Raw genomic sequence first — 13,493 nt, 5'->3', positions numbered from 1 at the left:
GCCCCTGGGTTCTATTCCCAGCTGGTAGAGTCTCAGGGACAGTGATAGGGTGACTGGGTTCTATTCCCAGCTGGTAGAGTCTCTGGGACAGGGATAGGGGGCTTGGGTTCTATTCCCGGCTGGTAGAGTCTCTAGGTCAGTGATAGGGGGCCTGGGTTCTATTCCCAGCTGGTAGAGTCTCTGGGATAGTGATAGGGGACCTGGGTTCTATTCCCGGCTGGTAGAGTCTCTGGGACAGGGATAGGGGGCCTGGGATCTATTCCCAGCTGGTAGAGTCTCTGGGACAGTGATAGGAGGCCTGGGTTCTATTCCCAGCTGGTAGAGTCTCTGGGACAGTGATAGGGGGCCTGGGTTCTATCCCCAGCTGGTAGAGTCTCTGGGACAGTGATAGGGGGCCTGGGTTCTATCCCCAGCTGGTAGAGTCTCTGGGACAGTGATAGGGGGCCTGGGTTCTATTCCCAGCTGGTAGAGTCTCTGGGACAGGGATAGGGGGCCTGGGTTCTATTCCCAGCTGGTAGAGCTCTGGGACAGTGATAGGAGGCCTGGGTTCTATTCCCAGCTGGTAGCGTCTCTGGGACAGTGATAGGGGGTCTGGGTTCTATCCCCAGCTGGTAGAGTCTCTGGGACAGTGATAGGGGGCCTGGGTTCTATTCCCAGCTGGTAGAGTCCCTGGGACAGTAATAGGGAGCCTGGGTTCTATCCCCAGCTGGTAGAGTCTCTGGGACAGTGATAGAAGGCCTGGGTTCTATTCCCAGCTGGTAGAGTCTCTGGGACATTAATAGGCAGCCTGGGTTCTATCCCCAGCTGGTAGAGTCTCTGGGACAGTGATAGGGGGCCTGGGTTCTATTCCCAGCTGGTAGAGTCTCTGGGACAGTGATAGAAGGCCTGGGTTCTATTCCCAGCTGGTAGAGTCTCTGGGACATTAATAGGCAGCCTGGGTTCTATTCCCAGCTGGTAGAGTCTCTGGGACAGTGATAGGGGGCCTGGGTTCTATTCCCAGCTGGTAGAGTCCCTGGGACAGTAATAGGCAGCCTGGGTTCTATCCCCAGCTGGTAGAGTCTCTGGGACAGGGATAGGAGGCCTGGGTTGTATTCCCAGCTGGTAGAGTCTCTGGGACAAGGATTGGGCCCCTGGGTTCTATTCCCAGCTGGTAGAGTCTCTGGGACAGGGATAGGGGGCCTGGGTTCTATTCCCGGCTGGTAGAGTCTCTAGGTCAGTGATAGGGGGCCTGGGTTCTATTCCCAGCTGGTAGAGTCTCTGGGACAGGGATATGAGGCCTGGGTTCTATTCCCAGCTGGTAGAGTCCCTGGGACAGTAATAGGCAGCCTGGGTTCTATCCCCAGCTGGTAGAGTCTCTGGGACAGGGATATGAGGCCTGGGTTCTATTCCCAGCTGGTAGAGTCTCTGGGACAGTGATAGGGGGTCTGGGTTCTATTCCCAGCTGGTAGAGTCTCTGGGACAGTGATAGGAGGCCTGGGTTCTATCCCCAGCTGGTAGAGTCTCTGGGACAGTGATAGGGGGCCTGGGTTCTATTCCCAGCTGGTAGAGTCCCTGGGACAGGGATAGGAGGCCTGGGTTCTATTCCCAGCTGGTAGAGTCTCTGGGACAGGGATAGGAGGCCTGGGTTGTATTCCCAGCTGGTAGAGTCTCTGGGACAGGGATAGGGGGTCTGGGTTCTATTCCCAGCTGGTAGAGTCTCTGGGATAGTGATAGGGGGCCTGGGTTCTATTCCCGGCTGGTAGAGTCTCTGGGACAGGGATAGGGGGCCTGGGTTCTATTTCCAGCTGGTAGAGTCTCCGGGACAGGGATAGGGGGCCTGGGTTCTATTCCCGGCTGGTAGAGTCTCTGGGACAGGGATAGGGGGCCTGGGTTCCATTCCCAGCTGGTAGAGTCTCTGGGACAGGGATAGGGGGCCTGGGTTCCATTCCCAGCTGGTAGGGTGTGTGAGACAGGGATAGGGGGCCTGGGTTATGTTTCTGGCTGGTAGAGATACTGGGACAATAACAGGGAGTCTGGGGTTCTGTCTCCGGCAGGGAGAGTCCCGGGAGCAGTGACAAAGGGACTGTGTTAGAGGGAGAGGAGCTTTGCTAATTCTAGAAAACTAACAGAAGTGTGCTCAGATCATTAGTTTTCATTGCCAGTGCACAGTTGGCTTGTCCTTTGCTCTGTAGACTGTGGAATGTTTCCTTTTGCTCTTATTCCTTGTCTTTAAGATTCGTTCATACATGCGACAAATCCTGGAAGGGATAAACTATTTGCACCGAAACAACATTCTGCAGCTGGATATAAAAGTGAGTAAGACCCTTCTGCTGGGCTGTCAGTGGCCTGGGTCCCTGGGCCCCGTCCCTCTCTCCCCTCTCAGTCTTCTTATTTATTTATTTTATTTATTTAACAACTTTTTTATACCTACATTCGTGTGGACATCACATCGGTTTACAGATAACTAGGAAGAGAAAATACAGACAACAGGGCAAGGGGGAACCAGGAGCATGTAACCATATATATAACTTAACTAAAGAGGGAAGAGGCAGTAAAAAGATAACAATAAAACATAAAACATAATATAAACGATAATATAAAAGGATTGGTGAGGTACAATGTCTTAATTAAACATAATGATAATATAAAAGGCTTGGTTAGGTACATCATTAGGGGAGAGCTTAGGGATTGGTTAGGTACATCAATAGGGGGAACTTAAAGGGAGTAAGAGGAAGAAGAGGAGAGGGAGGGAGGGGGGGAGACTCCAGCTGGGAAAGCCTGCTTAAAGAGCCAGGTCTTTAGTTTTTTTCTGAATTTGAACTGGCTGGGCTCAGAGCGAAGTTCCAAGGGGAGAGCGTTCCAGCGGGAGGGACCAGCCACGGAAATGGCTCGCTCCCTGGTGGAGGTGAGGTGAGCATTCTTGAGGGAGGGGGTGTGTAGGGTAGCTTTGAGAGAGTCTCTAGTGGGGCGGTTGTGAGTGGTGAAGCGCAGGGGATCTTCAAGCCAGTTGGAGTTGTGGTGGTAGAGGGCTTTATGGATAATAGTGAGGGTTTTATACAAAATGCGTGAGGGGTTAGGGAGCCAGTGAAGATCTTTAAGTACTGGGGTTATGTGATCAGATTTACGGGTACTGGAGAGGGTTCTGGCTACTGCATTCTGCAGTATTGGAAGAGGTTTGATGGTGGCGTGTGGGAGGTCCAAGAGGAGGGAGTTGCAGTAGTCAATTTTTGCACAGATAGTTGCTTGTATGACCGTGAGGAGATCATGAGTGTGGAGAAGGGGTTTGAGTTTCTTCATGATGTGGAGCTTGTAGAAGCTTTCTGTTAGGACTGTGTTGACGTGTTTTTTGAAATTGAATTGATGGTCAATTATGAAGGTCGCTTACAAATGGTTGAGTAGTGGTCAGATTGGGGTGTGTGGTGCTAGGAGGGACTAGCCTGGGATTCTGGGGGTTGGAGATGATGAGCAGTTCTGTTTTTGTGGTGTTGAGGGATAGATGGAGGTTCATGATGAGGGTGCTTATGGAGGAGAGGCAGTTTTCCCAGAATTTTAATGAATTCGTGATGGAATCTTGTATAGGTATGAGGACTTGAACGTCATCAGCATATAAAAAGAATTTAAGGCCCAGGTCGGACAGGTGGTGACAAAGGGGTAGAAGGTATATATTGAATAGGGTGGAGGAAAGTGAGGAACCTTGAGGAACGCCTTGGGTGAGGGGTATGTAGGAGGATTCGGAGTTTCCTATCTTAACAGTGTATTGTCTGTTAGCGAGGAAGGTTTTGAAACAGAGGTGGGCTTTACCTGAAATGTCTATTTCAGTGAGGCGAGACAGGAGAAGATTGTGGCTGATCGTGTTGAACGCTGCTGAAATGCCAAGGGGAGCAAGGATGTAACCTTGTCCTTGGTCAGGCCCTTTGGGGAGGGTGTCTGAGAGAGTGAGTAGTAGGGTTTCAGTGTTCAGGTGCTTATGGAAACCAAATTGAGCTGGGTGTAGAATATTATGGATGTCGAGGTAGTCCATGAGTTGTATGCACCTCCTCCATTCTCTGTATTCCTTGTACTTCCTGCATCTCTGGCACCTTCTTAATCTCCTGTATCCGCTCTATGCACCTCCTCCATTCTCTGTATTCCTCCTTCTTCCTGCATCTCTGGCACCTCCTTAATCTCCTGTATCCCCTGTATGCACCTCCTCCATTCTCTGTATTCCTCCTACTTCCTGCATCTCTGGCACCTCCTTAATCTCCTGTATCCCCTGTATGCACCTCCTCCATTCTCTGTATTCCTCCTTCTTCCTGCATCTCTGGCACCTCCTTAATCTCCTGTATCCCCTGTATGCACCTCCTCCATTCTCTGTATTCCTCCTACTTCCTGCATCTCTGGCACCTCCTTAATCTCCTGTATCCCCTGTATGCACCTCCTCCATTCTCTGTATTCCTTGTACTTCCTGCATCTCTGGCACCTCCTTAATCTCATGTATTCCCTGTATGCACCTCCTCCATTCTCTGTACTTCCTGCATCTCTGGCACCTCCTTAATCTACTGTATCCCCTGTACGTGTTACACCACATGCATTATTTTATAGATCTCTATCATATCTTCCCTCAGCCATCTCTTCTCCAAGCTGAAGAGTCCTAACCTCTTCAGCCTTTCCTCACAGGGGAATTGTTCCATCCCCTTTATCACCTTGGTCGCCATTCTCTGTACCTTTTCTAATTCTGCTCTACCTTTCTTGAGATGCGGAGGCCAGAGCTGCACACAGTACTCAAAGTGCAGTCTTACCAGAAATTATCCCGATAAGTCTGTATGTAGGTAACTTTATTTGGCTATATTGAGCAGATTCACTGAACATCCGGGTGACTTACCGGGTCTTCGAATGTGGGCAGAGCAGATCCCTTCTCACTTGGAAATGAGAGGAGACAAGCCCCGGTTGTTAGCAGCGTCGGCCGCGGCAGGCCGCGACCGGGACCGGGTGTCATGGCCGCCGGCCGCGGTCGGCCGCGACTGAGGTAGACCAGGTGCAGCAAAATATACTCACCCGGATCGCCGAGTTTGGTTGAGGGTGCCTGCGGGGGCAGGCAGCCCTTCCTCTCTCTCCTGCGGCCGCTGCCATCGCTGAGTCGGCAGCGTGGCTCCTCGGCGATCCGGCTCCTCCCCCTCTGCCTCTTAGGGCCGCGCGCACGGCTGCAGGAAACTCTTAAAGGAGCCATGACAGGAAGTGTCATGGCTTCCCCTTGTTTATACTGGGAACGTCTGGCCTCCACCAGTAACTGAATATAATAACCAATGCAAAATAGGAACAAAAAATATATACACGCCAGTATCAAACCACACAACGAGTACAAGAAAAATATCACTGCAATCTTTTCTGCAGTATTTTAACCCTGGGTACCTACAGGACAAACAACAATTGCTGCAGCGTTAAAACCCTTGGCGCCTTTTCTCAATTCACGATTCACACAGGACTCGGTCTGTACCTCTGCCGAGAACGTGAATCTAAACCTCTTAGGTGCACCTTTCAACAAGATTCACACAGGACTTGGCTTTAAACTGATTACTCCCGGGCCACGGCTGATCAGTCCGAGCCCTGGGGAATCACCAAAGAACGTGAATCTTCTACTCTTCATAAGAAACAATCAGAGTTGCTTCTACAAACACACGTTGTGTGGCGAGCCAGCCAGGAGTCGAACCTAGAATCTTCTGAGTAAAGTGGCTCGCCACACAACGTCCGGGATTCTGAACACAGGCCAGGCTCCTCCTCCGGCTTTCTGTACTTAAGGCAAGGGCTGAACATTCAGTCCTTGCCTTGGTATTAAGGTTCCTGCCTTGAGTGTGTTCCTGGCTACTGGTTCTTGCTTCTTTGTCCCGCTCTTCTCCCCTGCTCCGTGGATTGATTCTTGGCTGCTGACTTCTGGACTGGTGGACGTGTCTTCTCTGGCTTGACCCCGGTACGGCTCTGGACTCTTCTCTGGCTTGACCCCGGTACGGCTTTGGACCCTTCTGTCTCAACACCTGTACGGCTTTGGACCCTTCTCCTGCTTCGACCCTGGACTGGATTCGGACCCCGCTGGTATATTGATTTCTGGACTGGCTTTTGGACTCTCCCTCGATTCCCCTCACAGACTGTCACGACCTGCTGGAGGCGCCTGCATCCAGACCTCTTACAATCTCCAGAAGAGTCGCCTAAGTCCCAGCGGCCGGACCCCTACGGGCTCCTCCTGGGGGGGTCGCGTGCTTCCAGGGTGAAGTCTTCTAGCAAGTCTCTATGGACCAAAAGGCCTCACCCTTCGATGGTAGCTGCTATCTCGAAACAAGGGTCCACTTTCATAACAGAATACTAAGGCCATGGACCCGGCAGAGGCCTCGGCTCGTCAAGCCATTCCAGGACTGGCTCAGAAGGTCATGGAACAACAACGGATTCTGGAATCCATGGCTTCATCTCTAGAATGACTTAATGCACCTATGGACTCCATGGCAGCTGCTCAGGCTGCCTCCGTTGCCGTACCAGCGTTGGCGTCAAGCACCGGCCGAACTATAATTCCGTTACCCATACGTCCACGCTATGCAGGGGATCCTCAGTTGTGTCAAGGATTCATCGATCAGTGCAACATGCATTTTCAACTCCAAGCCTCTTCGTTTCCAGACGATCTCACCAAGACTACTTACATTTTGTCACTCTTGGAGGGGAAGGCCCTGGCATGGGCTTCTCCCTATTGGCGACGATCAGACCCCATCCTGCAAAATCTTCAAAAATTCTTGGAACTTTTCATCACAGTCTTCGATGATCCTGGGAAGCAGGTGGTAGCTGGTTCTAAACTGTTGCAACTACGACAAGGAAACCGAGCCCTCGCAGACTACACTATCGAGTTCAGAACACTGGCTTCGGAACTTCACTAGGAGGAGAACTGCTTGTGTTCCATATACCTGGAGGGTCTGTCATCGAAGATCAAGGACGAGATGGTGGCTCGTGAACTACCAAGGTCCTTAGACGCTATCATCGACTTAGTAAACCGGATAGACCGTCGTCTGCAAGAAAGAGCCCGTGAAGGAGCTAACTCCAGAAGAACCAGCTCTTGGAACTCTCCTCGCCCAGTACCAACTGTCTCACAACCTACAACATCTTCCGGAGGAAATACAGAAGAGCCTATGCAACTGGGGCAAGGTCCTCTTTCCCCCGAGGAACGACAAAGACGCCGTTGGGCAGGCCTCTGTATGTACTGTGGAGGATCGGGTCACCTCATAGCCCGTTGCCCGATCCGTCCGGGAAACTTCAAAGCCTAGGCTTCGGCAGGCGAGTAACCCTAGGCAGTACCTCTCCAGCTCCCCCACTCACTCTTCGGATCTCTTTGGCACTAAAGGACCTCCAATTCTCCACCATGGCCTTAGTAGACTCTGGTGCAGGTGGGAGTTTCATCCTTCAGGATATCGTGGAGAAGCTCCATATTCCCCTGCAACTGTGCCCCACGCCACTGATCATATCCTCTATTCATGGAGATCCTCTACCAGGGAGGATAACCCATCAGACTGTTCCGCTGGAGTGTCACATCGGCCCCAAACATTGCGAACAAATTTCGTTTTATGTTATCCAGAGAGCTATACACCCCGTGGTATTGGGTATTTTCCTGGCTGCAACGTCATAACCCTCAGTTTGATTGGACAACCCTGAAACTTCTGCAATGGGGAGCTGCTTGTCAGGAGACTTGTCTTCAAGGATCCATACCTACCGACAGCTACGTCTGCATCGCACGACTCGAAGGTCTACCCGCACCGTATAGCCAATTTGTGGATGTCTTTTCTAAAAAGGCTGCGGATATCTTGCCTCCGCATCAAGAGTTCGACTGTGCCATTAACTTAGTTCCAGGGGCCTCTCCTCCCTGAGGGAAGGTCTACGCATTATCCGCTTCAGAGACTCAGGCTATGACCAGCTATATTCAGGAAAATCTACAAATGGGGTTCATTCGACGCTCTACCTCGCCGGCTGGAGCTGGCTTCTTCTTTGTGGGAAAAAAAGATGGAACCCTGAGACCATGTATTGATTTCCGCGGACTCAATGCTATCACCATCAAAGCTCGTTATCCATTGCCTTTGATCGCTGAACTTTTTGATCATTTACAGGGGGCCCAGATATTTTCCAAATTAGACCTCCGAGGGGCCTACAAACGTATCAGAATTCGCGAAGGTGATGAATGGAAAACAGCGTTTAACACTAGAGACGGACATTATGAATACTTGGTTATGCCGTTTGGACTTACTAATGCCCCTGCAGTATTTCAAAACTTTGTTAACGAAATATTCCGAGACCTGCTTTACATCTGCGTGGTGGTCTACTTGGATGACATCCTTATCTTCTCGGCCGATTTGCAAGCACATAGACTACACGTCATTCAGGTATTACAGCGGCTTAGAGAGAACAGACTGTATGCTAAGCTTGAAAAATGTATTTTTGAAAAAGAGTCCTTACCTTTCTTGGGTTACATTATATCTAAACAAGGATTTCAAATGGACCCTGTTAAGCTGAAATGCATTAAAGAATGGCCTCAGCCTAATGGACTGCGTGCGCTTCAGCGTTTTCTAGGTTTTGTGAATTATTATCGCAGTTTTATCCAGAAGTTTTCTAAACTTGCCGCACCTCTGACTGCTCTGACTCGAAAAGGAGCTAACATCAAGGCATGGCCTGTGGAGGCCGAGGAAGCATTTCAAGCCCTTAAAGACTCCTTTCTTCGACCCTGTTTTCGGCATCCCGACCCCAAGCGCCCATTTTTTATTGAAGTTGATGCATCAGCTGAGGGAGTGGGTGCTGTTCTGAGTCAGACGACCACATCTGGAGCAGCGCATCCTTGTTCATATTTCTCCAAGAAATTTTCAGCGGCAGAACTTAACTATTCCATTGGCGATAAGGAGCTTCTTGCTATCAAGATGGCACTAGAAGAATGGCGACAGTGGTTGGAGGGAGCCCAATATCGCATAACCATCTTTACTGACCACAAAAATTTAACTTATTTACAACAAGCTCAACGGTTAAACCCACGTCAAGCCTGTTGGGCCCTCTTTTTCACTTGTTTCGATTTTGAAATACGGTATCGCCCTGCCGACAAGAACATTAAGGCTGACGCCTTATCCCGGTCATTCTCCACAGAAGATATTGAAGAGACAGGACAACACATCATTGATCCGGCCCGTATCATCCTGTCTGCTACCTTCACGGTACCCACCTGGAAGACGGTGATTCCCAAGCGGCTGTGCAAAAAGTTTTTGGCTGGGGGTCATGATTCCAGATTGGCAGGACACCCCCGGACGACTGCGAACACAGGCGCTTTTACAGCAGTATTATGGTGGCCAGAAATGAATAAAGATATACGAGTTTATGTAGATTCCTGTTCAGTCTGCGCACAACAAAGTCCTCACCGGAAACCTTGGGGCCTGTTACAAACCATTGCCCATTCCCACTAGACCATGGACAAACATCTCCACAGATTTTGTAGTGGAGCTTCCTCCGTCTGATGGCAATACGGTGATATGGGTAGTGGTGGATCGCTTTTCTAAAATGGCTCATTTTATTCCACTCCCCTCCCTCCCGTCTGCCCCATGACTAGCTCAATTATTCATGCTGCACATCTTCCATCTACATGGACTGCCTCAACACATCACCTCGGACCGGGGTCCGCAGTTCACGGCTCGATATTGGCTCAACCTCTGCAAGAAGTTTCAGATTTCATTGGATTTCACTACGGCCTTCCATCCTCAGGCTAATGGTCAGGCTGAGCGCACTAATCGAACACTAAAACAGTTCCTACGTTTTTACGTTAACTCTCGCCAAGATGACTGGGCATCACTTCTCTCCTGGGCGGAATTTTCGCATAATTCGCATGCTGGGACCTCTACGGGAGCATCCCCCTTTCAGATTGTCTTCAGTCGTCAACCCCGTCCGCCCTTGCCTGTACCCTTACCTGTGCCTTCGCCTGCAGCTCAGTTGACTGCTACACAACTGAAACAACTTTGGGCTCATACTCAAAAGATGCTACAGAAAGCAGCCCGCTCCGCGAAGAGATTCATTGATCCGCATCGATGCCAGGCTCCTCAGTTTCATCCCGGGGAGAGGGTGTGGCTCAGCACCCGGCATATCCGTCTGAGGGTTCCTTCCATGAGACTGGCTCCTCGGTATATTGGTTCGTTTCCGGTATTGAGACAATTAGGTCCAGTAACCTATCAACTTCGGTTACCTGCTTCATTGCGCATTCACAATTCTTTCCATGTGTCTCTTCTAAAGACATTGATCCTCAGGTGGCCTAGTCGGAAACTGCCAGAGCCGGCGTACCATCAGGCTGTGGATGAGACTGTTTATCAAGTGCGTGAGGTGTTGGATGTCCGGAAATGAGGAACCATTTGGGAGTACCTCCTGGCCTGGGAGGGATTTGGCCCGGAGGAGAACTCTTGGGAACCGGCAAAGAATATATTGGACAAATCATTGCTCAAAGACTTTCATTCCAAGCACCCTGGTAAACCCAAACCTTCTAGAGGGAGGCCTAAAGGAGGGGGTACTGTTATCAGCGTCTGCCGCGGCAGGCCGCGACCGGGACCAGGTGTCATGGCAGCCGGCCGCGGTTGGCCGCGACTGAGGTAGACCAGGCGCAGCAAAATATACTCACCCGGATCGCCGGGTTTGGTTGAGGGTGCCTGCGGGGGCAGGCAGCCCTTCCTCTCTCTCCCGCTGCCATCGCTGAGATGGCAGCGTGGCTCCGCGGCGATCCGGCTCCTTCCCCTCTGCCTCTTAGGGCCGCACGCGCGGCTGCAGGAAACTCTTGAAGGAGCCATGACAGGAAGTGTCATGGCTTCCCCTGAAGCTCCTCCTCCGGCTTCCTGTACTTAAGGCAAGGGCTGAACATTCAGTCCTTGCCTTGGTATTAAGGTTCCTGCCTTGAGTGTGTTCCTGGCTCCTGGTTCTTGCTTCTTTGTCCCGCTCTTCTCCCCTGCTCCGTGGATTGATTCTTGGCTGCTGACTTCTGGACTGGTGGACGTGTCTTCTCTGGCTTGACCCCGGTACGGCTCTGGACTCTTCTCTGGCTTGACCCCGGTACGGCTTCGGACCCTTCTCCTGCTTCGACCCTGGACTGGATTCGGACCCCGCTGGTATACTGATTTCTGGACTGGCTTTTGGACTCTCCCTCGATTCCCCTCACAGACTGTCACGACCTGCAGGAGGCGCCTGCATCCAGACCTCTTACAGTCTTCAGAGGAGTCGCCTAAGTCCCAGCGGCCGGACCCCTACGGGCTCCTCCTGGGGGGGGTCGCGTGCTTCCAGGGTGAAGTCTTCTAGCAAGTCTCTACGGTCCAAAAGGCCTCGCCCTTCGACGGTAGCTGCTACTTCGAAACAAGGGTCCACTTTCATAACACCGGTGATAAATTTATGACAGTTGGACCCTAATTAAGGCATTTTCCTAAAGCTTTTTACAATAAATGACAGTGACAGTAGTGGATACAGAAGAGACCAAAAAGCAGATTGAGAAAACTGAATGTGATGTTTAAGTGTGTCACAGAGGCAGGGCTTCTATTCTTGGGGGTTTATAAATTGCAAATTTAAGTTCGTTAGGAGTACAAAAAGTTGGGATTACCATATCGTTGCAGGTGCTAGAGCTGGGCACCTTTTCCACTTGAATGAAATAGAAACATTTGTGCAGCTAAGGGGTCCTCTGGCGGGGGAGAGAGTGCTGGGAAAGTGGGGTTTTTTTTTCTATTTTTAATTTTTTTGTATTAGGGTTTTTTTTATCAGTCTTTAAAAGTTTAAAATCTAAATCAGAAGCCCTCAGTTCTGCGCTGTTTTACCTTCTTTGCAATCTTTGTGATAAATGCTTCATTATTTTGTAGCCAGAAAACATCCTCATGGCGGACACCAGCAGTGAGCAGATCCGCATCTGTGACTTCGGAAACGCCCAGGAACTGACTCCAGGAGAAGCCCAGTACTGCAAATTTGGGACCCCGGAGTTTGTGGCTCCTGAGATTGTGAACCAGCTGCCGGTCTCCACGCTTACGGACATCTGGTAAGGGACGAGGGGAGCCCGGCTGCGATCCATGCAGGATGCTCGTTCGTACAATCCTCACTCCCTCGCTGCGTCCGAGCGCACGGGGGTGGTCTGGAAGCTGCGTCCTGGCAGCTCGGGCGTGCGAGAGATTGCAAAGCAGGGAGGAGAATCTTATAATCCCTCTGTGGTGTCTTCAGCTCTGTCTAGGGCCTCTGCCCATCTTCAGCCTTCCTGCTGCTTCTGGTACGAGCTGGTTGCTCCATCCATGTGAGCCCCTTAGTCCGCAAACAGGCAGGGAAGATCTTCTCTCCCAGCAATGCAAGGCTAACTCCCTAATTTTAGGAGGGGGAGCCGGGGAATAGCCTCAGGCAAATCCCTTAGGTGGGGAAAGAAGAACTTTTGCCTAGTAGTAAGCTAACAGGAATCCCAGCTCGTCCTGCGCTGGTAACGTTGGACACTTTGTGGGACATGATGGCAGGCATGACGGTAAATATTAAAAAGAAAACTGTCAGGGAAAGTTGATTTATTGCATGAGAAAAATCAACAGGAATTTCTAATAACGCAGAAACAGATTAAAGATTCCAATGATAGGATTAAATATCTTGAAATACAGGAAAAGAAATCTTTGGAATTTAATGTGGCAGTAGTTAAAGACAAGGAAGCAATGTCTAGAAGAACAGAGACACTGGAAAATGATACCAAGCGTCTCAACCTAAGATGTCTAAATCTCCCTAGCATTGTGGGGGATGAACCTCTAATTACCTTGAAGAAATTTCTGCTTGAAAATTTTGGTTTTACCCTTGAGCAATCACCAACTGTTAATAATTGTGATTTTCTCCCCAAACCCCAAAATGAAAATGGTAGATCTGAAATGTTTCAGGGAGATCTCTCAATTATTTTGGAGGACTCCTTGGCAAATGTAATTAGTTGGGGGACATGGTTGGTAACTTTCTATTCTATTACTGATATAAACCTGATCATGAAAAGATCCAATTATCTTTTTAGAAAAACCTGTACAAATTTTCCCCGATTTGGCAATTTCTACACAATTGCGGCAGAAAGCGCTCCTAGCGCACTGCCAAGAAGTTCTATCAATGGGATTTTCGTTTGTATTACGTTTTCCTTGTAAATTTATGATTAGAAGGCAAGAAGATATATATATTTATATTTATAATAGAAGGCAAGAAGATATGTAAATATTTTTCATCCCAGACCAGCTAAAACGTTTCTTGGATGAGATGAGATTGCCTCCCTCATCCCCGGTGTCCAGTGAGGTATTTAAGAGTAGGTATAGATTTGTGCTAGATATTACTTGTATTAACACTGTTACTTAACATTCTCCCGATATGTAGTGAACTAAATATCCCTCCAAGTTGATTGCTATGTTTATGGAGAGGTTCAGATGTTAGAAAATTGAGTATGGTAACTGATTATTGAAATATGTTTCAGAACCACACCATGTGTTTTCTGTATGCAGTACTATACTTATTGTATTATTTTG

The 13,493-nt window shown here is 49.7% G+C and overlaps 1 protein-coding gene across 1 annotated transcript in view; it reads left to right on the top strand.

The window, feature by feature from the left end:
- The window catches only part of SPEG (striated muscle enriched protein kinase), a 497,600-nt gene that overhangs the window by 345,489 nt on the left and 138,618 nt on the right, over positions 1 to 13,493 (top strand). Inside the window, exons 26-27 of the mRNA XM_029605011.1 lie at positions 2,214 to 2,291; positions 11,838 to 12,010. Coding sequence (XP_029460871.1) covers positions 2,214 to 2,291; positions 11,838 to 12,010 — 251 coding nt within the window. The remainder of the gene's footprint in view (positions 1 to 2,213; positions 2,292 to 11,837; positions 12,011 to 13,493) is intronic.

This window comes from Rhinatrema bivittatum, chromosome 6, assembly GCF_901001135.1.
Source record: "Rhinatrema bivittatum chromosome 6, aRhiBiv1.1, whole genome shotgun sequence".
NCBI lineage: Eukaryota > Metazoa > Chordata > Amphibia > Gymnophiona > Rhinatrematidae > Rhinatrema > Rhinatrema bivittatum.
Note: the sequence above shows the minus strand (reverse complement) of the source record. Positions and strands in the feature narration are given on the sequence as shown.